The sequence below is a fragment of the Pocillopora damicornis genome, chromosome 2 (assembly GCF_964200805.1).
Source record: "Pocillopora damicornis chromosome 2, jaPocDami1.2, whole genome shotgun sequence".
NCBI lineage: Eukaryota > Metazoa > Cnidaria > Anthozoa > Scleractinia > Pocilloporidae > Pocillopora > Pocillopora damicornis.
Genome location: NC_142671.1, coordinates 22,089,565 through 22,116,255, shown reverse-complemented (window position 1 = coordinate 22,116,255; position 26,691 = coordinate 22,089,565). Strand labels below are relative to the sequence as shown.

The 26,691-nt window shown below is 38.8% G+C and overlaps 5 protein-coding genes across 8 annotated transcripts; 4 read left to right on the top strand and 1 right to left on the bottom strand.

The window, feature by feature from the left end:
* The first annotated feature begins 36 nt into the window (after positions 1-36).
* LOC149050339 (3'-5' exonuclease eri-1-like) lies at positions 37-3,965 on the top strand. Of its 4 annotated transcripts, none has more exons than XR_016183944.1 (4): positions 37-220; positions 1,717-1,800; positions 2,482-2,589; positions 3,145-3,965. XR_016183944.1 is itself a non-coding variant. In XM_089197376.1 (4 exons), the coding sequence occupies exons 1-3, from the start codon at positions 385-387 to the stop codon at positions 2,584-2,586; spliced, it is 258 nt and encodes an 85-aa protein (XP_089053502.1). In that variant the 5' UTR covers positions 247-384; the 3' UTR covers positions 2,587-2,589; positions 3,145-3,965. The 4 variants fall into 4 exon arrangements, 1 of the variants encoding a protein (XP_089053502.1); XR_016183943.1 differs by lacking the exon at positions 37-220 and adding an exon at positions 247-517 and having other exon boundaries at positions 634-1,800; XM_089197376.1 differs by lacking the exon at positions 37-220 and adding an exon at positions 247-453.
* Positions 3,888-8,269, bottom strand: LOC113683929 (uncharacterized). The gene is made up of 2 exons (XM_027201219.2): positions 8,070-8,269; positions 3,888-7,405 (listed from the first exon to the last, which is right to left on the bottom strand). The coding sequence occupies exons 1-2, from the start codon at positions 8,239-8,241 to the stop codon at positions 4,200-4,202; spliced, it is 3,378 nt and encodes a 1,125-aa protein (XP_027057020.2). The 5' UTR covers positions 8,242-8,269; the 3' UTR covers positions 3,888-4,199.
* A 67-nt stretch (positions 8,270-8,336) lies between these two features.
* On the top strand, positions 8,337-12,759 carry LOC149050338 (3'-5' exoribonuclease 1-like). Its single transcript, XM_089197373.1, has 5 exons — positions 8,337-8,528; positions 8,915-9,131; positions 10,639-10,722; positions 11,511-11,620; positions 12,169-12,759. Exons 1-5 carry the CDS (start codon positions 8,353-8,355, stop codon positions 12,449-12,451), a joined length of 870 nt encoding a protein of 289 aa, XP_089053499.1. The 5' UTR covers positions 8,337-8,352; the 3' UTR covers positions 12,452-12,759.
* Positions 12,760-13,401: 642 nt separating this feature from the next.
* Positions 13,402-18,951, top strand: LOC149050337 (putative leucine-rich repeat-containing protein DDB_G0281931). Its single transcript, XM_089197372.1, has 2 exons — positions 13,402-13,842; positions 14,747-18,951. The coding sequence occupies exons 1-2, from the start codon at positions 13,665-13,667 to the stop codon at positions 17,923-17,925; spliced, it is 3,357 nt and encodes a 1,118-aa protein (XP_089053498.1). The 5' UTR covers positions 13,402-13,664; the 3' UTR covers positions 17,926-18,951.
* A 1,454-nt stretch (positions 18,952-20,405) lies between these two features.
* Positions 20,406-25,862, top strand: LOC113683928 (protein DD3-3). Its single transcript, XM_089197370.1, has 10 exons — positions 20,406-20,524; positions 20,728-20,883; positions 21,211-21,297; positions 21,994-22,321; positions 22,760-22,978; positions 23,151-23,574; positions 24,129-24,185; positions 24,298-24,581; positions 25,148-25,189; positions 25,488-25,862. The coding sequence occupies exons 1-10, from the start codon at positions 20,516-20,518 to the stop codon at positions 25,805-25,807; spliced, it is 1,926 nt and encodes a 641-aa protein (XP_089053496.1). The 5' UTR covers positions 20,406-20,515; the 3' UTR covers positions 25,808-25,862.
* Positions 25,863-26,691: the final 829 nt, after the last annotated feature.

The following is a 26,691-nucleotide window of genomic DNA, read 5'->3' as shown; positions in this document are numbered from 1 at the left end:
CAATGCAATCAGCGGTTTCAGCGGTTAATTTGAAAACAAGCAAAATGGAGGAAGGATTTCCTCTGGTAAATCGAAAGGAAAACGAAAGTACGGATAACAGGAAAGCTCCATTCTATGATCATCCAGTGTTTAGGGAAATATAACTATCCAATGGAAAAATAAATAAAATGAAGAAGGATGAAGTCAAGAAAATACTTAAAGAGCGTGGGCTGGACACACGGTGAGTGAAATATCATCAGCTAAAAGTAAACAAACTCAGCATTACGACTCCAGCCCGGATTATTTGTGACTTACTGAAATGGGTGACACCGCTGGATTTTTTACCTCGAAGGCTCGGTTTATTCCTTTGGGCATTGCTTTCGGTGGCTGCCGAAAACGTGTCGAATGATTTCGGTTTTATTCGTTTCGGTAAAGGTGAGATATTTTGGGAGAAGACCAAAGGAACTGCGGAAGGTACTTCAAAAGACTTGGACAATAGTGTAATTAAGCTACCTTGCGCGAACAGACTTGTGATCTTGTACTCTTTTGTTTACATTGTCTTGAGATGAATGAACTCGATATCGATAAACTGCAATCGTTTGAATGGATTTAGTTTCTATTCACGGTGTATTTTTAGCCTTAATATGTTTTTAGGATTAAAGAGCGTCGCAAAAGATTTAAAAATGGATCTTGGACGAGTTGTTGTAATCACTGCGAAGAGCAAAAGCGAAAATAGTTTATCATTTCGAGCGCTGATCGTTTTGTTTTGATCCGAATGAGTGCACTTGAATTAAACTACTTCTTTATTATGTAAATATTGCGTGTCATAAATGGTGCTCGTGTTCGCGCGCTGGCGGTTCATTCTTTCACAACTTTCGTCTTGTTCGAATGAACTTGTTGTGATCTGACCGTGTTGTTTATTGTCGCGATGGAGTTTAGTGTTGGCGATTCTGTCGAAGCTGTCGATCAGTTAGGAATTTGGACAAAAGCGAAAGTTGTCAGCAAATCGGACAAATCAGGAGGCCTTTAACTTTCACAATGTAACCCAACAGCCATCATAGATTACTTACATGTGCTTAGCCCTGTAGTATCTAATTTTCAGCAAAATTATGTCCTCGGAAACAGTAACTAGGCAGGTGCAAGGGTTTGACCTCCAAACAGCTCACAGAGCTGGAATGTCAGATTATTCTTGGGAACACATACCATCTTGGAATGGGACCGGGCACAGAGATATTAGAAAAAGCCGGGGGACTACATGGATTTATGAATTGGAAGAGAGCCTTATTAACAGACAGTGGTGGATTTCAGATGGTATCTTTATTGAAATTAGCTGACAGTTACAGCACATGAATATCATATAATTTATACAGCTCAGGCCTCCATGCAGTGGCCATCAGTCTGTTATCTATTGCAAAATTTTACACAGTTCTTTAGAGTAATTACCCTGAAGGGTAGAGAGTATAAAACCAATTGGCCTTGGCACTTAGTTTTAGAGGTATTTGAATCAAAGAAGATGTGGGCAGCCATCTGAAATTTTGAACATTCAAGTCATGCAATCTTTCTGATGTTAACTCACCCGAATTCTATTTTTTGGGCTTATGATTGATTAGTGTTAATGGTTAATGGTTTTAAAACCCTCACTACTGATATCTGAAATAGCACTTTAACATGCTAAATTGTTAGCTATTGTTTGTATTCAGGACTGATCATACACCAATATTTCGCATATTTCTCCAGGTGTCTGAATTTCATGAGTACTGCAAACCACAAGATAAGTCAGAACTATCACAGTTCTGCCAGAACCTAACTGGAGTTACCCAGGTAATAAAAGTCAAAATATCAACAACGTTACTGTGCATGGCTTTTGCCCATTAGTTATGACTGGAATCTCTGTCACTGGGGTCTTTGTAAACAGTCATGTGCTTTTTTCTGTGTTCATATTATGAGCTGAATTCTTTGTGCATTTTTATTAGTTCTTACTCGTGATCTATTGGAGGACAAGGCCATAGATGATGTCACCTTTGACAAGTTTTTGCTTCTTTATTACGTAAAAAACAAATAGATTCCATGTTGCCCAGGTTCTGTGTGATAAGTGGTATGAACATCAGTGAAACACATGACTGCACCTTGTGAGCCACTTTTTGGTTCATACCACATTTTCACATCATTTATGATCTACTTGTAATACTAAACAGAGGCACGGCAACATGGAATCAACTTTTTAAATGGTTCATGATGTATTCTGAGTCTAATATGAGTTTATAATTTGCAAATTATTCTCTATACCACCAAAAACTGTTTTCCAAAGCATGTGATATCGACAAGTTTGTTTTTAGATTTGATCAAATATTACATTTAGAATTGTCTTAGGAAAAAAAATCTTGTATGTATTGTCAAGAGTCCATTGCATTGATCAGTATTTTACATCTCCTTGCTGATGGCATGGATTATCTTCAATGTATACCTAAATAATTTTTTCCAATGTTTTGTTTTGCTGGGTAGGAAATTGTGGATAATGCTGAACATTTCAAAGAGTCCTTGACAACTTTCATTAATGGCTTGAAATACATAAACCTGGATCAGCATATAATTTGCTGTTGTTACTGATGGGTGAGTTTGCTTCTCATTCACATTTCTTGCACTTCCTTTACTGAGTTTCCAACAATTAAATCATCATCCCAGTGGCAGGTACTCATATATACTATAGGGCAGAGAGAGACACCGTGAAGATGTCTCGCCCAGGCAGATCTAGACTTGTAAATTTGCAGGGCTTGCAGATGTTGGGCTTATCAGTGAGGGGATGAGTAGATGAACGCTAACATGTGTGTCATTAACATTATACTACAAGTCTAATGAATACCAAGCACAGTATGACATGCACCTCTTTGGTTGCAAAACCTTGCATGTTTGAAACAAAAACGACAAATGCTTTCAATATAAGAACATTGTGTACTGTAACGATGCACCGCTCGGACGACCAACGACCCCACAGTTTCAAGGGAAGGGCGGGCTAAAGAGATGGTCCTAAAGAGAGAGGGCCTATTCGAGATGGGGGCTTAGAGGAGGGAGGGACTTCTGGGAGAGGGGCGTTTCCAGAGCTTCCATAGTAATTCCTTTATATTTTTTTCCAATGTAGCCCTTATGATATGAAGCGTTTCTACTCAGGTCAGTGCGATCTCTGCTCCATTACCGTACCCAAGTATGCCGCAGAGTGGATTGATCTGAGAAAATTGCACAGAAACTTTTAACAAAGAGCAAAATGGGACTCTTGAAGACGTGTTCAATAATCTTGGTATGAAATTTGAAGGGCGGCTGCACTGTGGGATGGACGATGCGCGAAACATCGCAAGAATCTTACAAAGATGGTCCAAGATGGCTGCGAAATAATATTTAACGAGAGACTGTATGGTGACATCTGAGTCTGAACACTGCGATCAGTTGAAATAACCGTGAAAAAGAAGCCCATATCCTAGCATAGAAAGTGGTGTTTTTAAAACTTATAAACGAATTGAAAAGAACCTCGTAAGTACGGTTTTCTGAACAGAGTGAATGATGCCCGCTTCCTTACTGGCTTAAAGAAGCTTGTCATTATTTTAGGAATGGTGGAGTTCGTGTTATTTTGCTTATATACATATATATATATATATATATATATATATATCGTCACCGCACACTGTAAAAATATTATCCATAATATATCTTTCACATGAAAATATGAAAAAATTCGCCAAGTTATACAATTGATTGAATTTGCGCCCTTAGAGAGAGGCTATTTACTTTAGAAGCATTTATTCTTGTAAAATGGACTTTCCCTTAAGACAAACGGTAAATGTTTTAGTAGGGAGAACTTGCCTTAAAGTTGTACCAGTAATTAAAAAAGCATTTTATGCGGTGAGAACGAGATGTAATACTCCCACTGTTTTTATTTTTCTTAGCTATCTTCTATTTGTTGGTTTCATTAAAAGCTATCCAACAAACAGAACATCAAATTATTTTTGTGTGTTGATGGCGTCTCTCTTTCGTTCGTTTTCCTTATTAGTTGATAATTTCTTAAAACCCTCCAAGAGAAAATTCGTATCCGCGCACGCGACCATGTATTGTCCTTCATGCTAAATTGTTTCTTAACATTTAAAAGAAAATTTCACAGATAGCGTTACTTTCGAAATGAACAGTTACCAAGTATCTGTATTAGACTTGAGTTCACGCATAGTCTAGTGCAATTACTCCTCAAAAGTTCCGTATTGTTCTCTAGCGCCGTCCCCTAGGACTGGTGCGTGTTCTTCGTGTCCTCTTGCTTCATGAACTATTTCATCTGCATTTTCCGCCTTTTTCAATAACAAAATTATCGAAACAACCATTCCGCAAAGTAGAACCACGTTCACCGACACAATCATCCAAATGATGGGTAAGGATGAGTCAGGGTTCAGAGCTGCGTACCTTACGTTCATGAAAGAGAAATGAAGAGTCAAAAGAACCAAGGTCTCTGCTGTGTTTTCCAATGGGAACTTTTGGTAAGAGTCGTTTAACGGCCTGAAGGACAACTGCAAGCACAAAGCAACCAGCAAAACAAAGCAAACAGCTATCGTCTGGAAGGACGATGCACGATTGATGAGAGACAACGCGAAAGCGATCAGCATCCGCCTTAGAAGAAAGATGATCTCAAAATAGGAACGGAATTCTTCCTTGTATGGCAAGTAGATAGAACCGAGCCAGCTGTCCAAAGATTCTTGGTCTTGCTGGGGCATTTCATGTCTTCTGGCCACCTTATTGAAGTGCAGGAGAGGAAGGAACAATCCAAAAGGCACACCGATCACATAAAGAGGCAGGGCAAGCCAGCCTAACACCTGTAAGATGGTGTAGTCATAACCTTCACATTCCATCCATGGGGCCTCCCTCAAGTAACGCTGGCCATTATCCTCACCACAATGCGCAAGGGTAGACGCTGTCTTTTTCACAATGGGAAAGTACGTAAAGTTAAGAGTCATGACCGAGAGTTGTAAACAGGTATTCCGAAGTCGAAGTCGTCTTTCTTCTAAATTGGGATATTCAAAAATTTTAAAGACGAGGTAACCAAGGGTGAAGTAGAACCAGACAAGCAAGATGCAGATGAGAGGAAGAATTAAAAGAGATGCGAGCTCGCCGAGTGGTGCAAACAACCTCGGAAACTCACAAGCCAGGCCAGAGAAACGAAAGTTGAAAACATTTCCAATGTATCTCTGCGTCTCCAAAACCTCAACCGGCCAAACGTCCGTGTTGGACAATAAGGCATCAAATGTTTGGAAATAAAATATGCTTGTCTTCATGATTCCTCTTGCTCTTTTTCCTCTTCCAGCTAAACCGATGAAAAGAGCAATAACATTGAGTTCGAGGAGCCAGGCTGGAATGATTTGAAGCATCGCCAAAACGGTTAAAATGATGATTTGAGAACAGACAAAAGTAACAGATAGAAATCTCTTCTTCTCGTAAAAGAAAAACCCAAGGGTAATGAGCATGATGGAAAGAATCAGAAGTACGGCTATAATGTACACACTGGCTTTACTTTTACGACAGGCGTAGCAAAGTATTCCCTGTTTGTAATAACCATGTTCACAAAGGGAGCAAAACCTATCTCGACTACCTTTCTGACAAAGGCACGACTTGTTACAGGTAACGAATGGTCTGTCAATTACTCCATTTGTCTCCTTAAGCCAACCAGGATCAATACGACACTCACAAGAGCCATTTGGATTGCATGATGTATTTACGTAGGGACTGGTGCCCAAAGCTTGCGAACATTTTACTAGGCGAGTCACGTTTCCATGAAGTGATGAAGGCCAATATCCCTTTTTAATGATCATCAACTGCGTAGGAAACATTTGATCGTGACACACTCCCCCTTCCATACAAGGTAAACTGGTTCTTCCTAAGCCATAGTATCCAATATTACAAAGGCACAGACGGTAAAAATAGTAATTTGGGTCTAACACGACAAGTGCTTTGTTGTAATTGAGTCGAGCATTGGGACACCTGAATTTATCATCTGGATTTCTCTGCGTAAAAGTTTTAAAATCAACCGTCACGAAGTTGGGTAGAGCTCCTTTTTCCTCGTGGGATTCGTGCATGCTGGGATTCAGTGAGATGTCAAAGACTTCCAGCGCTAAGAGTGTTTCAAATCCTCGAGGAATTTTTCCTGAAAGGTTGTTCGCAGATACGTTAAGATTAAGAAGAAATAACATTTTACCCGAGGGATGTGGAAGCTTTCCAAACAAGCTATTTCTACTTAAATCTACAGAAGTCAAATTTTTAAAGTCCCACAGTTTCTCGGAGATTTCTCCGAGAAAATTGCAGTCACTGATGTCAAGAATGAGCAACGATTGATTCATGGGTTCCATTGCTTCTAACAGGGCATTAAACGTCATGGTAAGATTTTTATTACCAGCCAAATGAAGTACTTCTAAGGAATTTGACTTGAAAACAATTCCTTCTTGTAACCCTGATAATTGATTTCCACTGAAATCAGCAACTTGAAGCATGGATATTGAGCCTAAGCTTTGTGGTATTTTTCCAGAAAAAGCGTTGTTCGCCAAGTTCAAATGCCATAAGTTTGTCATGTTACCTATTGTTGAAGGAATGCCTCCATTGAAATGATTGCCTGGCAAAAGACACTCGATCATAGCAGGAAAGTAAAGTCCAAAATCATCTAGCAAAGTTCCCTTTAGCCCGGCAAGCGACATGTACATATAGCGTAGAGATGACAGATTATAAAGGTTTTCAAATCCTCCACTTAGAAATGACACACTTTCAAGATCCAAAAGCCAGAGCTTCTTCAATTTGGCAATGCTCTTCGGAATCATGCCATTCAATGTGTTTTCTCCGAGACTGAGAACTTGCAGCTCGGTCAAGTTCCCAATGTCCCTTGGAATTGTACCAGAGAGACCCTTTCCCAATTGGCAGCAAAGTTGAACTCTTACCAAAGATACCATCTTTGGTAAGATTTCAGCGGGAATCTCACCAGACAACTCATTAAACGCAAGATCAAGACGAAGCAAGGTGGTCATGTTGGCAGACAAAATTTCAAAAAGATTGCCTGAAAGTCTGTCGTTGTCACTTACACACAAACCCTGCAAATTACGAAGTTTCCACAAACTTCTTGGAAGAGCCCCAACCAACTTGTTTTTGGTTAAAGTGATACTGATGATGTAGCTATTGGTTTGATCACATGTGATTCCATACCAAAGGCAATGTGATACTGAGTTGTTCCCCCAGTGAGTACTTTTTCTCCAATTGTGACCATCTGTTTGGTTGAATATTTCCATGAGTACAGCTCTTTCTTGTTGGGACGTGAAGGTTGTTTCCAAAGTACTATTTGGAATTGGGATATCGTGCAAGCATCCATAGGCAAAAGTATCATCGTAATTCAGAGGAGTCAGTTTCTCTGTTCTCAAAGCTAACAGTGAAACAAAAAAGAGAAGCAGACAAATATAAGTGATTTCAGGTCAAAGTCAGCAAGGATTCTACCTTTCTATACCCTCAAGGGTTTTTCATGATGTGAATTATTGTGTCAAGTTTTTCTCATTTGAAATTCATAATTGATTATATAACTCGTAAATCAAGATTCCTGGGTTTGATCAAGGAAATTCATGACTACTTCTAATCAGTAACCTATACAATTCATGATCCATGATTTCACTTCAAGTGATCATAATCAAATCATGAAAAGCTTAGGAACATTTGAAAGGGAAATAAGGATGATCTGAAAGTACAACGTGCATTGGTCACATACTGCCCTCAAAAGTAACCCGAACAACACGATTCAAGTAATCCAGTTTTCATGATGATCTTCTGCCAAACAAATACCGTCACACAGTTCAAGATTTTGAACCAAAACGCCGATGAAATATAAGGGAGTGTGACTTCCGCCTTAAGAAATCGCCCACGTCTGTTGCGTCAAACAAAAGCCAGCACCGAGGCCCTCCATTCTAGTTCCGGAGAATAATTGGTAAAAAAATAAACCTTTTGTTTTTTTTATCATTAGTTGTAAACGAAAAAGTGTGTATCGAGTGTGGTAAAACACTTTTATGAGTCGACTAAGCTTACTGGCTCGCTCTTACCTCCGATGTTTCGTTTATTCTGTCTTGTTCTGTAATAGAGTGACCTTGATCCATACTTTGATAACTTTTCTCCAAACGTAAGAGATCGGTAATGTTCGAAGCAAGCAAGGAGCGCCGCAATCCTTAACAATACGGCTAGAAAGGAGTATTTTGATGAAAGCGTTTGTGCCATAATTCTCCTTCTCCTGAAAGAAACTGAAATGGGGCTGGTGTTTGGGAGGTTTTACGCGACCGAAGGACAATGCGATCAGCGGTTTCAGCGGTTAATTTGAAAACATGCAAAATGGCGGAAGGGCTTCCATATGTCGATCAAAGGGAAAACGAAAGTACGGAGAACAGGAAAGCTACCTTCTATGATCATCCAGTGTTCAGGGAAATATCACTGTCCAATGGAAAAATAAATAAGATGAAGAAGGATGAAGTCAAGAAGATACTTAAAGAGCGTGGGCTGGACACACGGTGAGTGAAATATCATCAGCTAAAAGTAAATAAACTCAGTTAAATTAAGGTGATGTTCCAAGCCTTGCCTGGGAATGGAGGGGGGGGGGGGGAGGGGGTGTTTGGAAGGGTTAAAAAGGCATTGAAACTTCGTTAAAGCTCTGCCTAGACAAATTGCTCAAAATTCAGAGACTAATATCTCGGCAGAGAGAGATGATTTACTTTTTCACACACTGCATGTATAATGAAATTCTTGATCGAAAATATATCGAAGATAAATATCCTTCCTTTAGAGTAAGACCTGCAATCATGAGCTTCTACATGTGGATGCTCTAAGCTGATTCCTTCATCAGCCAAGAAGATCCTTAATTACATTTTTTTAATCTAACAATTCATTTGCTTTGCAGAGGAGTAAAGGAGGTTCTCCAAAAGCGTCTAAAAAATCACATCAAAAAAGAGAAACTAGCTCAAGCTAAGCTGGAACAAAAAAAGATAATGAACGAGGTTCATTTCTACTGTGTCATAGATTTTGAAGGAACTTGCGAAGAGAATAATCCAGACGACTACATCCATGAGATAATCGAGTTCCCTGCAGTGCTTCTCGATGCAGTTACACTAGAAAAGGTTTGCAAGCTTTGAGAGAACATTTATTTGCTAACTCTCCTTGATTTAAGGTGTTACAACTATATTGTTCACTATTTTAACCCCTGAACTCCCACATCAAATTTGTCATTCTCCTTACTTTAATAACCATACAATTCTTATAATGTTAGTTCAGAGAATTTAGTATTGTATCAATTAATTATCCCCAAATTGATGTTTTTTCTTTATTCTCATCACTTATCTGGTTGATATTGTATTGATATTGTAAGGAGAAATTCTCTCTTGGTCACTCATGGGAGTTAAAGGATTAAAGTAACATATATAATAATTGAAAAGTAATGTTTCCAATTTGTCTAGATTATAACATGATTTTGAGTGCAATTTGGTGATGATAAGCTCAAGTAAATTTTTCAAAGACTAAAAAATGTTGAAGCTCCTAGGTGAAGTGTTCTTTATACCCTAAATGAAAAACTTACAAATGCTTATTACATCTTATCAATAAAGGGCAAAATTACTGAGCGCTGATTGGTTGAGAGAGAGGGCATTTTTTCTTAATCGAGGGCATTTTTAGTAATCAAGAGAGGGCATGATTACCTGTTAATGATTGGCTAATCTGTTGCATTGCTAATCCATTGCTTCCCAGATAAAAATAGACTGCGCGCGTGATTTTCCTTCGTATAAATTTTGCCCTTTATTGATAAACAAGTAATCCCATGAGACCTTGTACTATTAAGGATTAATTGCACTTGAGTTTTCAAAATTTTCCAAATTGCCCTCGTCGCTTCGCGACTCGGGCAATTTTGGAAAATTTTGAAAACTCTCGTGCAATTAATCCTTAATAGTACTTGGCCTCATGTGATTACCTATACAAATTGCAAGAGAAATCATGTTATCACTTGTGTTAATAATTTACATGAAAAAACATCACAGAAAAGCAAGACAGAGAAAATTTTGAAAGTGTGTGCATTATTTGTAATTCGCTCTTGTTTTACAAGGCTGAAAATCAACTGAATCCTTGTTAGAATGGTTCAAATAATCTGATTGGCTGTATAAGATTAAAGCTATCAAAAATGTCAAACCATCAAAGTTCAAAAACCATCAAAGTTCACATTCTGCAATAGTTTACAAACTTAAATAGTTTGGCAGGTTGAATTTAACACTTTTGCTTGAAGTTTTTTAGTCTCTACGTGAAATTCACATAACAAGTAGAGAACAAGCCATGCAATGTGATTGTGTTACGAATTAACAACAACCGAATTCTCCAGAACATAAAGATCACTCGGGATGACAGCTGCAGTGACTGATGTGGCCTTCCACACAATGCATTGGAAAGGATGTCAGAGCATATTCAAGTCATGTGAACCCTTCTGATGTTAACTCACCCAAATTTGATTTTTTAGGCTTATGACTGATTAGTGTTTTAACTAACCCTCACAACTGATATCTGAAATAGCACTTTAACATGCTATGTTAGCTATTGTTTGTATTCAGGACTGATCATACACCAATATTTCACATATTTCTTCAGGTGTCTGAATTTCATGAGTACTGCAAACCACAAGATAAACCAGAACTATCACAGTTCTGCCAGAACCTAACAGGAGTTACCCAGGTAATAAAAGTTAAAATATGAACAACATTACTGTGCATGACTTTTGTCCATCAGTTATGGCTGGAATCTCTGTCACTGGGTCTTTGTAAACAGTCATGTGCTTTTATCTGTGCTCATATAACAGTAAATGGTTTTAACTCGGAGGTAACATGTAACAGTGTGGTTTGATTGTCTGGGTGAGTGTAGTCCTGAGAAGGACTGTTGTTGATAGTGGTGACTGATGTTTCAACAAGCCGAGCGGAAGTCATCATCAGAGTCAAGTGAATAGTTGTTGTCAGTCTGCTTAGGTTGTTGTTATTGGTTCTTACTTTTGATCTATTGGAGGACAAAGCCATAGATGATGTCACCATTAACAAGTTTTTGCTTCTTTATACGACATAAAACAAATAGATTCCATATTGCCCAGGTCCTGTGTGGTGAGTGATATGAACATCAGTGACACACACAGCTGCACCTTGTGAGCCACTTTTTGGTTCATACCACATTTTCACATCATTTATGATCTACTTGAAATACTAAACAGAGGCACGGCAACATGGAATCTGCTTCTTAAATGGTTCATAAAGTATTTTGAGTCTAATATGAGTTTATAATTAGCAAAATATACTCTATACCACTAAAAACTGTTTTCCAAAGCATGTGATATTGACAAGTTTGTTTTTAGATTTGATAAAATATTAAACATTGAGAATTGTCTTTATATCATCTCCTTGCTGATGGCGTGGGTTATCTTCAATGTATGCCTAAATAATTTTTTTCCAATGTACTTATTTTGTTTTGCTGGGTAGGGAATTGTGGATAATGCTGATACATTCTCAGGAGTCCTTGACAACTTTCATCAATGGCTTAGAGATCATAAACTTGGATCAGAATATAAATTTGCTGTTGTTACTGATGGGTGAGTTTGCTTCTCATACACATTTCTTGCACTTCCTTTACTGAGTTTCCAATAACTGAATCATCATCCCAGAGACAGGTATTCATACATACTATAGGGCAGAGAGAGACACCGTGAACGTGTCTCGCCCAGGCAGATATAGAGTTGTAAATTTGCAGGGCCTGCAGATGTTGGGCTTATCAGTGAAGGGATGAGTCGATGAGCGCTAACATTTGTGTCGTTAATATTATTCTACAGCTTCAATGAATGCCAAGCACAGTATGAAATGCACTTCTTTGGTTGGAAAACCTACCATATTTAAAACGAAGACGATAAACGCTTTCAAATGCTTCCTTTAATTACATAAGAATATTTTGTACTGTAAAGATGCATCGCTCAGGCGACCAACGACCCCACAGTTTTTAGCTCAAGGGAAGGGTGGGCTAAAGAGATGGTCCCAAAGAGAGAGGGCCTATTCGAGATGGGGGCTTAGAGAAGGGAAGGACTTCTGGGGAAGGGGCGTTTCCAGAGCTTCCATGATAATTCCTTTTTATTTTTTTCCAATGTAGCCCTTATGATATGAAGCGTTTCTTCTCGGGGCAGTGCCAACTCTGTTCCATTCCCATACCCAAGTACGCCAGAAAGTGGATTAATCTGAGAAAATTGTACAGAAACTTTTACAAAGTACTAAATGGGACTCTTGAAGACATGGTCAATAATCTTGGTATGAAATTTGAAGGGCGGCCGCACTGTGGGATGGACGATGCGCGAAACATCGCAAGAATCTTACGAAAGATGGTCCAAGATGGCTGCGAAATAAAATTTAACGAAAGTCTGTATGGTAACTCCTGACTTTTGTCAAAGTCGGGACACTGCGATCAGTTGAAAAAGCCGTGAAAAAGAAGCCCATCTCCTAGCATAGAAAGTGTGATTTTAAAACTTATAAACGAATTGAAAAGAACCTCATAAATACGGTTTTCCGTGTTCGTAAAGAAAATCATTAGAAACAGACAATGATTATTTCAGGAACAGAGTGAATGATGCGCGCTTCCTCACTGGCTTAAATAAGCTTGTCATTATTTTAGGAAGGGTGGGGTTCGTGATATTTTGATTTTTTTTTTTCGATTCATCTGTAATAAAAGCCTTTCGACCAATCAAAACATAAGTAAAAGTATCTCAGATACAGCACAGGGTGTCGTTGAATACTTCAACGACTTGCACACATGAGCACATTTTGATTGACTGTCTCGAAGCTAACACTGAAGTTGTAACAACTTCAAATCAAATCAAGGAAGAATATCGCAAGGACGAGAACTTAAAGTTACAGAAAGCCAACTAGTTCAAGCGCGGGAAAATGTGAATTACTGAGTCGAGGTTGGTTTTAGATTTTTAATTTGATTGCTCGAGAGGATGGCGCTAGTCTTGTGAACTAATCACAGAGCAAACTGAAACAAAACCCAAGCAATTCCGGATCACTTTCGACGCTAAATTGAAAATTAATCTTAAGTACATAATGGTATGTCTGCAACTTTACTCTGATAAACAGGCTGAATATTATTGTTAAGTGTCCCGCCGATCTCTTGCAATGGGAGTCAAAAGAGTTAGACCGAAGTTCCAAACACTGATACTTAACCGGCCATCTTCAAGTTGATCTGCGTTCTTCCTTTTTTCGTTCAATCGGAAGCTGTGAACCCCACGTGCATGCGTAGGCACAAACCTCGCCTGGATCGTTATCGATTTCTCAGAAGTTCATTGGTGCTATTGCGCGTTATCTGAAAGCCTGGCGTTTAATTCGTGGTGACGGACTCCGGTGTTTCCTTTGCGCTGCGCGCGTGGCGAAACGAATAACAATACTGTTTGATGTTTGTTTTTTGTTCGTTTGTTTTTAATATTATTTCTGGGTAGTCAGAGAAGTTGTTTTAGCTTTTTTTGCACGTTTCAAGTTACTCTGCACTCGAATTATATTTTAGTTTCGCTGAAACACAACCAGATATACGTCTTCAGGGAAATCCGACTTGTAATTAGATGTAGCTAGTATCGACGGAGATCGTTAGATGCGACAGTGATGTTCAACCCTTGGCTCAAGCCCCGTTTTCGTTGGGCTGTCATAACTTCATTCATTGTTATCAATTTATATGTTTACTGTAAAGGATACAAACCTCTGCAACCAAATGAATTTGATGGGGCAAAGTATATTTTTAATCGAGGTGACTCGTTTGGAGGAGAGGATAGCGACAGTAAAGGTGAGTTTGCTTGTTTGGTTTACATCAGTTGTGCTGTATTATTTTTGAATCATTGTCTTCAACCGCCTTGCTGGAATATACAGTTACATTAGATTCATTCTAGCCAAAACGGTTGGGTGCCTGCCTGAGTATTCTTTGTACGAAACCGAAAACCGCAGAGTAGCTGAATTTAATCACAGTTCATAACCTTACTGTATCTTAAGGCTAAAAAATATCGATATCATTTGATTTACTTTCGTTTCTTTTGCTCTTGAAAATTTCTAGGTGAAATAACTGCTGAAAGATTGTCCTTCATGCGGAACATAAAATCTTTTCGCTTTATTAATTAATTTTTATCGGTTTCCGACAGTAGAAGCGGAAAGATCATGATTTTGAGAGCACATTAGCGGACAGTTTTGATAAGCACATCTTAACTCTTCACAATTATAACGAATAGTTATACTTCTTGACAGTTGAGTATTTCATTGCTTTTTGATATGATCTCATCGCTCGATATGTTCCATTAGACGAATGCTTGGTTTCTGACCCACAAATACATTTACATTTAAAAAAAAAACATTTGATAAAGTTTATACACGATCTGACAGAGAGGCTTTCACTTTTTAAGTAGTTTGCTTTTCAGATGGCCGCAGGTTTTTCAATTATTTTAGCGACCGTTACACATTTTCCTCTTGAAAATAAACATATATTATACTTACCTTATTGTTCTCCCTGAAAAACTGGCGTCTTAGAATTCCAAGGTAAACATTCGCCTACTACACAAACTGTTGTGTGTGCCTATTGACGTTTACTAGAATTTGATGGAAATTGCAGTAGTCTGTTCCAAGACAAACCGCTTCATTTGACATCCTTAAAGTTGGTCACAAACCAAAACCCCTCAATATCTCCTTTCATTTGTTTTCAGTTGTGCCAGAAAAACATAGACCGACGCTTTTCGATAAGGCTTTTGCCTACAGATGTTCAAGTGAGATTTCAATGCTCAATGTCACATTAGACAGATCATTTTCACCTAAGCAAGAACGAAATGTGCTTATGGAGGTTTTCAATCAAACGGCTGGTCATAATTGGAGGAACAACGCTCATTGGGGAAATGACTCTGTACCACACTGTTCTTGGCATGGAATAGAATGCCATAACACCAATAGCTCTGTCATAGGTATTACTTTGATAAACAACAACTTGGTTGGAACCCTTCCGAGAAGCCTGTGGAAGCTTCGCAATTTACAGATTTTGTGCATTGGCACTAATGCTAACTTATCAGGTAGTCTCGATGAAATTTTGTCTTCCAACATGACTACTTTACACACTCTTTACCTTGCCTTTAACAATTTATCTGGTGGGATTCCTGGTGAAACTTTAGCAAAAATGAAGTCACTGAAAATAATCCAGCTTTGCTGTCAGTCGAGAAAGGGTTTTTATGGTGAAATTCCAAAAGACATTGGAAACTTAACGCAATTGCAAGTTCTCGGTTTCGGAGGAAGCAGATTGAAAGGTTCAATACCGAAGAGTATTTCGAAATTGAAAAAACTTTGGTTTTTGGATCTTAAAAGTGCAACATCCTTAAGTGGAGGCTTTGCAAACCTTGTCAATCTCTCATCTTTACAATACATGCACCTGTCAATGGCTGGATTAAATGGAACTTTGCCTGACGAATTTGGACTGTATTATCCTGCCATGGTTGAGTGTATCCTGTCAGGAAATCGTTTTACTGGAAGCATTCCGGCAACTCTGGGTAATATGACCCACCTCCAATATTTAAATTTGGCTAGAAACAGTTTTTCTGGAAAAATACCGGAAAGTATCGGCTCAGTTTCCTCTCCTCATATTATTGACTTAAGTGGAAATAATCTATCATGGTTTGAGGACGGGATCAAGTTTAATGATCTAGAGGTACTCCTCCTTGCTGGTAATAAGAATCTCACACACAGTTTTGATTCCTTGCTGGATGCAATGGAATCGACAAGAAAATCTCTTCGTATTCTTAACATTAGTGAGTGTAATTTTTATGGTATTATTACATCTAAATTATGGAAATTTGAGAATTTGATTTCTGTGGATTTAAGGAAGAACAATCTAACAGGAACGCTTCCGTGGGCTTTTCAAATCTTGCATTTCCTTCACGATCTTGATGTATCCACGAATAAACTTTCCGGGCAAATCCCTGGAAATTATGCAGACTTACCCTCCCTGAAAGTCCTAGACGTTTCAAAGAATCCTTCAATGCGTATGAACGAAGAACATGAAATCCTACCAAAGTATATGACAGCTGATTTTGCGTCTTTAATCCTTTTTGACAAGTTTAAATGTCCAAATGCCCGTCTTAACAACAACACACGGGTGATTTTAGACCCCAGCTATTATTTTTACCGTCTTTGTTTCTGCGATAGAGGATATTATGGCTTCGGGAAAACCTGCCTGCCCTGCATGGAAGGTGGAACTTGTAATGTTGAGAAACGTCCTTCCCAGGATATGACAATCAAAAAAGGCTATTGGCCTTCATCACGTGATCAGAACGTGACTCATCTCGTTGACTGTTCACAAGCTTTAGGCACCAATCCTCAAGTGAGTACACCCTGCAATCCATTAGGCACTTGTCGCTGCTGGATTGACACAGACCACAGTCCCTCCACCGTTTGCAACAAATCGTGCCTCTGCCGCACAGGGAGTAAAGGTCGCTTTTGTTCACTTTGCGAACATGGTTATTACAAACAAGGAATCATTTGCTACGCTTGTCCCCAAGCGAATATCAGTGTTTACATTCCGGCTGCACTTGCTATCTTGACTGTCATTTTGATGACTCTTGCCTTCTACCTTTACGAGAAAAAGCGCTTTTTCTCCACAGTTTTAGTTTTTACTCAAATAATTGTCTTAGCATTACTAGCCATTTTTCACATAATTCCTGCATGGCTACTTGAACTCAATGCAATAGCCCTCTTTATAGGTTTAGCCGAAAGAGGTAAGGCTGCGCGAGGAATTCTGAAGATCAGTGTGTATTATTTGCAAACCCTGGACGCTTTGATCTCCTGTAACAACTTCTGGCCTCCTCAAGTTCTTAAAATTCAGCGATACATCAGCTATGTGTTTAACTTTCATTTCTCTGGCCTGGTTTGTACGTTTCCTCACTTGTTCACTCCACTTGGTGAATTTGCAATTCTAATTCTACTTCCTGTTATTTGCATTCTGTGCATTTGGTTGTACTTTGCTCTTGTTTGCCTCGTTGGTGGTGTTCTTAACGTTTACAATTTGCAAGAAAGACGACTTCGACTGCAAAATACCTGTTTACAACTTTCCATTGTGTCTCTCAATTTCACATATTTTCCCATTGTAAAGAAAACGGCTTCAGTCTTGGCTCCATGCGCAAAGGACAACAATTATTATTACCTGAGGGAGGCACCATGGATAGAGTGTGGAGGTCCTGTCCACACCATGCTTCAGGTCCTTGGCTGGCTTTCGTTAGTTTTTTATGTGATCGGTGTGCCTTTTGGAGTGTTCCTTCCTCTTCTGCGACACAACAAGGTGCGCAGAAGACATGAGCTGCCTCAGCAAGACCAAGAAAGTTTGGACAGTTGGCTCGGTTCTATCTACTTGCCATACAAGAAAGATTTTCGTTCCTCGTTTGAGATTATCTTTCTTCTAAGGCGGATGCTGATCGCTTTCGCGTTGTCCCTCATCACTCGTTCATCGTCTTTTCAGACGATAGCTGTTTGCTTTGTTTTGCTGGTTGCCCTTTGCTTTCAGTTGCTCTTCAAACCATATATTGATTCTTACCAAGCGTTCCCGTTGGAAAATACAGCAGAGGCTTTGGTTCTTTTGACCCTTCATTTCTCTTTCATGAACGTAAGGTACGCAGCCCAGAACCCTGACTCATCCACACCCATCGTTTGGATGGTTGTAGTGGTGAACGTGGTTCTTTTCTGTGGCATAGTGATATCAATGATTGTTCTTCTTGGCCGGCGATCGCATGTAGTGAGAAGTTCTACCATGGAGGTCCACTTAAGGGCGGTTGATGAAGATGACTCCGCACTTCCTCCACCCGAATTCTCTTCATCGTGTCTTCTTGATGATGGAACTTATAATGACTGAACAACTTGGTTAATCCTTTAACTCCCAAGATCTGATTGCTATTTCTCCCCTCTAGTTACTAAACATTTCCTTATAAATTAATCACGAGAATTTGGTGTTAGATCAGGATAACAATATCAACCTGATAAGTTTGAATGTTCCCGTCATTTGTTTGCTGGATAATGCAAGGATTTTATTGATCGCATGAGAGAAGTTACATGTTAATCACTTCTCGGAGTTAAAGGGTTAAGAGACTGGTGTTTTTCCCAAGATCATTCAGATATTAAGCACATTTGAATGCTGAAGAGCAAAATATTTTAATCCATTCACATAGAGACTCTGAGTGACGCGGAAATGGCTAATACATGTCTAGTTTATGTATCTTTATAAGAGGGAGATCATCGATCTATTGATAAGTTCAACGCTAAAACTCTTTAACGATAAACGAATTGTTTTTAGAGACTTGTAAAGATAACCGCACATGGGACGTTGGTTGCCCTATAATGAATCAGACTCTAAGTATCAAAACTAACAGCAGAAATAGTTGTATTATGTTTAAGGAAGCTATGGGTATGGAATGAGCCATGCATACGAGTAAGCAGAGTACGAGATAAGTTAGTATCGTTTTCGAAAAGGTAGCAGCAACAACTTATAAACTTTGCAGAGGTAATCCTTCATTGGAACTTTTACCAACAAAAAATCTTACGATGAATAAGCAAATATCTCCAACTGTTTAAACATTCGCACATCCTACCGAATAGAACTTTGTGCAAATACAGCATACCTTATTCAAAGTGCAATCTTCACACGCCAAGTTTTTGTTAGGTGCAATTGCTTACAGTTGTAACTGTTCAGTGTAAGAAAAAAAGTTTTCAACCGCAGGATTTTTGAAATATCGAATGATATAGGCGACGACCAACTGTAAATGGAGCTTGCGAATGATAAAACGAGAGTCTTACTTAGAATTTCATTGCGATCTATAAAACAAAGATATTTTCATTACACATTAAAAAGTCTCTTGTATTATGAATTAAAAGGTACTGAAAACAATTAACTTGACTCGATGTTTGCTTGACGTTCCACAGACTTCAATCAGTAATATGATAGTTTTTAAAAATTTTTCAATGATCAAATTGGTCACAAATCAGGGTTGTGTCCTCGTGTACCGGTACACAAAGGAACGAAACATTAACGAACTGCGTCACAACTCCATGTATGGATATAAAAACAATAGGAATTCCCCCGTGTACCGGTACACCAGGACAGCCCCCAAATCAGTGTTTAGTGCCGGCCTAAGAGTTCGCTGCAAGGCCCTTGGCCCAAAACCCGATCGGACAGAACCACAAATGTTAAAATAGTTTTTCTTTTTGTTTTATCGTTAGTCACAGCGTTACAAAAAGCCACTTGTAATATCATCGACTTTATTTACATACAGCGACACTTCACTGTATTTCAACTGATAAGCGAGTGGTCCTCTATCCTCAAAGCTAAAATACACTTAGTATAGCGGATACAATTTGAAACGATTACAAGGATTAAAAAAAAACGTTAAAATGATAGCTAGGCTGTAAAATTAATACGTTATGAAACAATAACTAGGACGAGAATTGAATGTTGGATTTGGCTTTAAATTTTTAACCTTTGGAAATTATTTGCTCCATCGTTAGAAGGCCGTTGTGCATTTAAACGCTGTATCAGCCTATTTTATCTTATCTCCTTCTGAACTACACTTACGAGGCATATTTTCTCAAAAATATATGGTTGACAGTGTCTCTCTGCGAATGGTAAAACTTCTATTTGAATTCAATAATCACGAGAATTTTTTTCATGGAAGGACCCTGCACAAGTGTCAATAATCGCGGTTGGAATGAAAAGTGTTTGCAGAGTGAAACTCTAACGCATTTTCTGACCTTTTGGCACTGTCGTTCTTGACACGCTCAATCAAATCGAAGTAAATCCCACCCACATAATTTTTATATTGTTATACCTTTTCTCCTGGTGTTTGCCCAGCGGGCAGATGTATTTTAGGAATGATATCCTTACAAACTTGTATTGAGTAACTCTCACTTACAAAAAGGCACGTAATTAACACTGTTTTTAAACTAGTTCACCATATTGTGTTACAATAAAGGTTGTTTTTTTATCGTTTATTTAGGCGTTTAATATTTGTGTACACTAAACCCAGGAATTGTCAGTTTACTCGCTCTGATTGGTTGATCAAGCTCAGGATACATTGCACCGTTTCTTTTAGCTCGTCTTTGAAAATAATTCTTTTCATTCTCGCCTAGCAATTATCATAATTGTTTCGCTACAAATTAACCATTTTGTAATCTCAGTGTCCCTCAACAGCCCAAAAAAATTACACACGCCCTTTTGTGGTTCGGTTGACAACTAACAGCAGATTGCAAAATAATATTGATAGCACTTCTCCCCTCGGAATTTGTTCAGTGTGGTTGTATTTGATCAAGCAATGGTATAAAAGCTCCTGCAAGAGAAGCAATGAAGAGGACAGGGGTGATTCATGCTCTTGTGTGTGTGTGGTACATAATTTGTCGTCATAAACTTGAACTTCTAAAAGTAGCTGAGGACGTTCTCATTAACAAAGAACGGGATGTTGCAGGTAGCGTTACTTTCTATACAGCTTTCAGTTTAAGCCTGCTGTGAGGTTCAATTTTGCACCGCTTCTCAACAGTATAAAATTTTGAATATTTATCTTCGACTTGAAATAGTTAAAACAGAGGCAATTTTCTACCTTGCCTCTAAACGTTTTGTCGAGTTTGCTCGTAAGTTCCCAGTCGTTTCTTCTCTTTTTCAACGGAACAGAACACGCGAATCATTTTGGTGTGTGGTTTCATCTTGGCAACACTCGTGGAGCCTTCGTCGTCGGACATGTACCTGCATTTTCCACACGGATCGAACAATCACTTGAACGGAAATCAAGACAATGTAAGGAACGCAAACCGATCGTTTGACTCACAGGTAAGACCCTAATGATTCAATCTCTTTGCGCTTATGTATTCGTATGCTATTCGTTGGCTTTTCCTTTTCAAGGACCAAGTAGATTCTATTTAAGCACATGATTGTTTTTTAATATTATAGTGATATGGAAACTTGCATGCTCAAATGGTCAACGCCGTATTTCATACCAAGCGAACGAACAACGAAAACGTTTTCTATGTCTCCTCCCGTTCTTGGAGATTACCTTCCTATCAAAATGCTGCATTGTACGTAGTTATGTAAGCTTCGGTCGCATGAACCAGAAGCTTAATTTAACAAAATGTAATACCAAGAAAATGACTTTTTCAGAATAACGGTAAGGCTGGTTACAATGTTGGGGACAAACTTGCTAGTAACCCTGGAGACAACATTCAAGAGTTTAGACAGCTGCCACAGGTAATTAGTAATAAGATACCTACTCCTGTATTTGCGCAATTCGAGGGGCAGGGCTGTGGTAAGTTTCTTTAACAGTATTTCTAATCCTCTCATGTAGGTTCGTAGCAGCGTTTGAGGGTTTTCCAATTTCACCCTCATTTTCTCTAGCTACTATATATTATCAGTTTTGTTGATGAAGCAGGGTTATATATTTCCTTCGGACACCTTCAGCTGCGCCCCATCAAGAAAGGGGAAAGATACCTTTTCATCTCGACTATGCAGTATAAGAACGAATTATGCTTACGGGCTCAATTTGTTTTGGGAAGATGATATATAGAGAAAGAACAAAACAAACGAATCAAAATAAGTAAGGTTGTGTTCCTATTGGACCTCTTGCGAGTTTGAGAACAATATCTCGTGATTTTCTGTTCCCAATTTAGTTCCTTGTTTTAGTCAAAATTTCATTTCAGTGTTTTACTCTTTTCCAATACTCTTTGCGAATACTTATCGAACGTGTTTCATACCATGGACTAAACCCTAATCGAACCATTTACGGAAACAGCGACTTAGAATTATTAAACAATACTCAAAATTCTCTTTTGTTTTGGACATGATAAACGAATAGTTCCCACGTGGGGAGATCTCTGCTCTATGAAATTGCATTTCTTCATGTTGTGTTTATTTGTTTGCTCAATCTTATCTTTAACAATTTAACAGGAGTTTTACATGAGCGGATGTGACGCCAAGGCCAAAACTGAAGTAGAAATCATGTGGACAAATCAGCATGGGACTGGGCCCAAGACTGGCGACATAGTGGAATCACAAGCTATTTTACAGTACATGTGTCAGCCTTATCCCGAGGGAAAGATGGCAACCAACGATGTGAACAGAGAGTTTAAATACCATACGATTCGTAACGGCCAAAACCTGGCTACTCAGTCATTTTCAAATAATAATAGGGAGAACGCTTACATAAGAAAAGACCGCGGCTTGCACGAACCAGCCAATTATTACCAGGCTTACTTCCGTCGAGAGAGAAACAAAGGTAAGCAGGAGAAATGCGAGAATTGAACGTATTTGGTTCGTTCTATCTTGATCCTAAAAAGTAAATGAGTGAAGTTTTATATGGCTTTCTCTCATGAAATTCTTCATGTCTAAAACTCTGAAGTTGCATATGGTGTTTCAACTGGCAACGAAAATCCACATTGTTTGACTGTCAGCGACAAGTCAGTCCAGGCGTAGTTTTGATTTCTTGCAGTAGTTGCCACTTTGTAGACTTGCAGCCAAATGTAAAACAGCATTCACAAAACAAATCTATCTTTAAAAAAATGAGATTTTTCAAGCTATCCGAATGTTTTCCTACCCAATCAAACTGCTTTTAGAAGGATTTCCTCTGTTTTATGGAAAATAAGTGATAGAGTGAATTAAACGCTACAATTATAAAATCAAAGAAAAGTAAGGCTGTTTTTTGCTCCTACTGCAGGTTTGTTCACTGCTGATCAACAACTTAAGGGCGTTCTGCCGATTTGCACGAGGCAAAACCCTCAAGGAACAAGAAGGGGCTTGGAGGTCCCCGAAGAACGCGATTATTTTCCCTACTGGGGTCCCAGCCCTTGGAAGGACATTGCTATCATGGTCAGCGATGAAAAGACCGAAGAGCTCATGAAAAAATACGTGAACAGTCCTGAATATGGACAAAAATGTAAGTATACTATCTGATTACTGCCCTAATTGAGACGACAGCATCTCTAAGAAACTTAGGCTGTTCTCTCGGCTCTCTTTATACTCCTCCAGAAAAGTAAGAAGGTGAGCTAATTTCACCAACCAAACTATCTCGAGTTTTGCACTGAATTTTTAATTCATCGATATTTCAGATATGTGTATTATGCCAACAACACTGAAAGATAACCCTAACTGTCCACGAGACAACTCTAACAACCTCGCCAAGCAATGTGTTGCCAAGTACATCACTGAGGATGCTTGCGAAAAAGCTGGAGGGAAGTGGACCAAATTTATCACAAACTACATCGAGAAAACCTCTGGCGTGTTGAGCACTTGTCATAACATAGGAGACATGAAACTGAGCAGAGGGTTACCGTATGAACCACACAAGCTTTCACAAGGAGCGGATGGAAAGGAACAATTTGTTCTCCTTCACAAGACTCCTGATGTGATCTACGCCCCATCCACCGTCGTTAATCACAACGGGTTGAACATGGAAGGAAAGTTTTCGTCTTATAAGTGGAAAGTACCTTGTTTCGCAACAAATACCACTCAACGTTGTGTGCTGCGCATAAGGTTGGGGAAAATTATTTTGAAACGTTATTCTTTTATTACTGACGAAATAATACTCAGTACATCATTTCTATACTAATACCAGAAATACTTTTTAGTGTAAGAATACTCTAAAAAAAATGCGACAGATTTTGACACCATGGTGCTTGCTATAACGATAAGTAAAATAAAGAAATGCTTTTTTTAAAGTGAAGAGTGTCAAATTGAGTTCAAACAGCAAGGGATACTCTCGATCTTCCTGATCTTAGGTCTGTGCAAAATTCTGGTCAAAAAAGGTTGTATATGACATTGCTCCTCCACTAGTCGTCTCTGGCCTGCATGAACCTTAACAGCGGTTCTAACTGCGAAAATAGAACTGGCTAGGGTTTTCTCATCTTACTTACTGCATTTATCTATGTCCGACGTTTGTCGCAAGTCCTTTCAAACGACTCGCGTTTAACTAATATTCAGCACATGGCCTTTGTCCATCTACTAGTGTAGTCCTCTAAGCTCTCAGCTTAGGGCTTTCAGGGCTGTTTTACGGGATATGCTTAAGAATGAAGTCTTGTTTCTTACAGGTACAACATCACCACCGCTGACGCACCAAGGGAGTTCGATGCTAGCAATAACAAGAAGTAAGTTTCCTTACTCCTAATTGAACTTGCCCACTTTTCCCCTTTCTTTGAGGTGCTGAACACGAACTGCGCCCCATCTTCTAACTAAACACGTCTATCCTGAACTCTACAGCGTTACAAATAACCCAAAGACAAAAGCCGTTGATGGAAAAACTCTTTTACAAATCGCCTTGAACACCGCGCAGCTTTCTCGAACTTTCCAGGATAGAAGTCACGTGATCCTCCTGAAGCCTCGAAGTTCTCTTCCAAAGGAACATCAGCATCGCCAAATTTACTACATCGGAGGAATGGGAAAAAGAGGGAACATCGTGCAGGCTTACCCTGCCATGGAATATCGCTTTACTCCTGAACGTATGACGGTAACAACAGAGGACATTGTGTGTTTCGTTTGGTCAGGTAAGTGAGAGACACTCTTGTTTTCGGGAAGGTCGATTTAGAATTGAATCTAAATGGCACAGAGGCTAATGAGGAAAGAAAGAACTTGAAGTGATTGTCTTCGTCTAATTAAGGAAAAAACTGAAATTAAAAACTTCGTCACAACGGTCGGAGTGGCTTAAGTCAGAGCAGGTGTCGGAAAATTTTCAATGATGATTTTTTTGACGGTTTCAGATTCATTGTTTTGGCTGTAAACTAATTTTGATTTGGTCCTCTAACACCGAACAAACGCAGGTTGGAATATCTTGTCTGTTGTCTAAGAATAAAGACTCTACCACCCAAGTTATCTGTTGTATTTTTCTTCAAAAGGCGCTCCATTCAAAAAGGATAACCTCCGTGTAACCTTTGTTATATCATTTTACAGTCTTCTTTTACGAGGCGTTGTTTTCCACCCTTCTAAATATTCTTATAATACTGAGCTTCATGAATTCATTACAGTATTGAGATTTAAATAGCCATTAGCCAAATTTAGATCAGCAAAGCAAGAAAATTCTTAAACTAACGTGCTATTTTTTTCTCTGTTTTAGGTTCAAACAACAACCAAAACAATGAAGGACAAGGAACAGCGCGTAAGAATTGCTACATCTATATATTAATGTTTTGAACTTAAAAAACAGAATGAGGAATGCACGACTTTTCAAATTATTCAGCTTAAAGCTTCTAACCAAATTTGACTTGACTAACACTGTAATTTTGACTTTTTAACTAAAACCTGTGGAAAAACTGTACTTCTTGACCTTTATTTTTACAAGTCAAGGGACCATCGATGTTTACAACCCTTTCAAAACAAAATGTAGAGTACTTTGAAACCGTTTAATAAAACGTCTTCAATAATTTAGTCGCATAAATTTTCTCTTTTATTTGTAGGTACCGATCGCACCAACGTGTGCTGGATGAAAGAAGGATACCAATCCCTCAAACCAGAAGCGTGTTCCAGTCTGCCTCTTGAAGTAGTTGACCATATTGACAAGTTTGACGCCGATAAGTTAAATCTTCACCTGAACAAGGGCTGTTACGAACAGGCCAACTTGCAAGCTCAGTTAAACAACGCCCCAGCCTCCTGCAACCCTCCGTGCTTCCGCATTACGAAGCCTGGGAACTACTGTTACATGGGCACGCGTAACAACAACTTCTCCAACCGACGTCACATGGGACAGATCACTGTCACCGAGTCTGTGAAAAGTTGAATTTGCTTCTAATTATCTGATTGAAAAACCGGCGATGTAGTTGTTATTCAATAAATGGAATGAAAAGAATCTGTGTAGAGTGCTCCTCTGCTTTCCAATTTCTTGACTTACAGCGGCAGATCTAGAAAAGGAAAGGCTATTTCAGTTTGTGTCCATAAGTATGAGCATTGCTAGCCACAAGTGCTAAGAAACCAAACCTTATTTTCATTCGTTAAAACTTCCTCTGCCTTTTCTTAAGGCTTGCCTTTTTCCTCTTGCTGCATATGGTTCCACTGACATCCCTGTTCCTGCAAATTTCTCAACTCTTTTTTATTACATGTAAATTCTCCAAAAGTTATGTTTTCAACGAGAGAAGTTATTTGATACCTCTCTTCAGTCTTGTATCCAAACCAAACGATTGGAGTAGATGTCTTCTCCCTCGTTCTCTAAAAAAATGCAGCAGGGGGAAAAACTCTTAATGATTGAACTCGTACTGCATTTTGTTTGTTTGGGGGAATTAAATGATAGGAAGGCTTATATGAAACTGAAAAGCTACTGGGGGACAAAATGTGATTCTTTGTTTTTCCTTTAAATATCTGCCTAGATCTGACTCGCAACAAAACCGGTTGAAACGAAATGACGGAATACAGGCTTGCATCTTACTTACTCAAACGCTATGAATTGTAATGAAAACACTACTTAACAATTAGATTATGAACTCGAGATTTCTATTGCGTTTACTCAACTGTCACGTAAATAAATCGAAAGAGAGCAATCTACTTAGTGTAGTAAAGATGGTGTCAAATCCTTTAACTCCCATAAACGACAGATATGTTATTTCTCCTTACCCTGAATACCAATACAATGTCTTGCAGAGGGGTGACATGAGGATAAAAATATTAACT

Coding starts and splice junctions, on each gene's coding strand:
- LOC113683928 (XM_089197370.1), top strand. Junction 22,322..22,759: donor CCGTCGAGAGAGAAACAAAG/GTAAGCAGGAGA, acceptor CTCCTACTGCAG/GTTTGTTCACTGCTGATCAA. Junction 24,186..24,297: donor GATGCTAGCAATAACAAGAA/GTAAGTTTCCTT, acceptor TGAACTCTACAG/CGTTACAAATAACCCAAAGA.
- LOC113683929 (XM_027201219.2), bottom strand. CDS start 8,241: ATGGCACAAACGCTTTCATCAAAATACTCCTTTCTAGCCGTATTGTTA. Junction 7,406..8,069: donor GAATAAACGAAACATCGGAG/GTAAGAGCGAGC, acceptor TTTCACTGTTAG/CTTTGAGAACAGAGAAACTG.
- LOC149050339 (XM_089197376.1), top strand. CDS start 385: ATGATTTCGGTTTTATTCGTTTCGGTAAAGGTGAGATATTTTGGGAGA. Junction 454..1,716: donor GACCAAAGGAACTGCGGAAG/GTACTTCAAAAG, acceptor ATATTTCTCCAG/GTGTCTGAATTTCATGAGTA. Junction 1,801..2,481: donor ACCTAACTGGAGTTACCCAG/GTAATAAAAGTC, acceptor TTTGCTGGGTAG/GAAATTGTGGATAATGCTGA.
- LOC149050337 (XM_089197372.1), top strand. CDS start 13,665: ATGTTCAACCCTTGGCTCAAGCCCCGTTTTCGTTGGGCTGTCATAACT. Junction 13,843..14,746: donor AGAGGATAGCGACAGTAAAG/GTGAGTTTGCTT, acceptor ATTTGTTTTCAG/TTGTGCCAGAAAAACATAGA.
- LOC149050338 (XM_089197373.1), top strand. CDS start 8,353: ATGGCGGAAGGGCTTCCATATGTCGATCAAAGGGAAAACGAAAGTACG. Junction 10,723..11,510: donor ACCTAACAGGAGTTACCCAG/GTAATAAAAGTT, acceptor TTTGCTGGGTAG/GGAATTGTGGATAATGCTGA. Junction 11,621..12,168: donor TTTGCTGTTGTTACTGATGG/GTGAGTTTGCTT, acceptor TTTCCAATGTAG/CCCTTATGATATGAAGCGTT.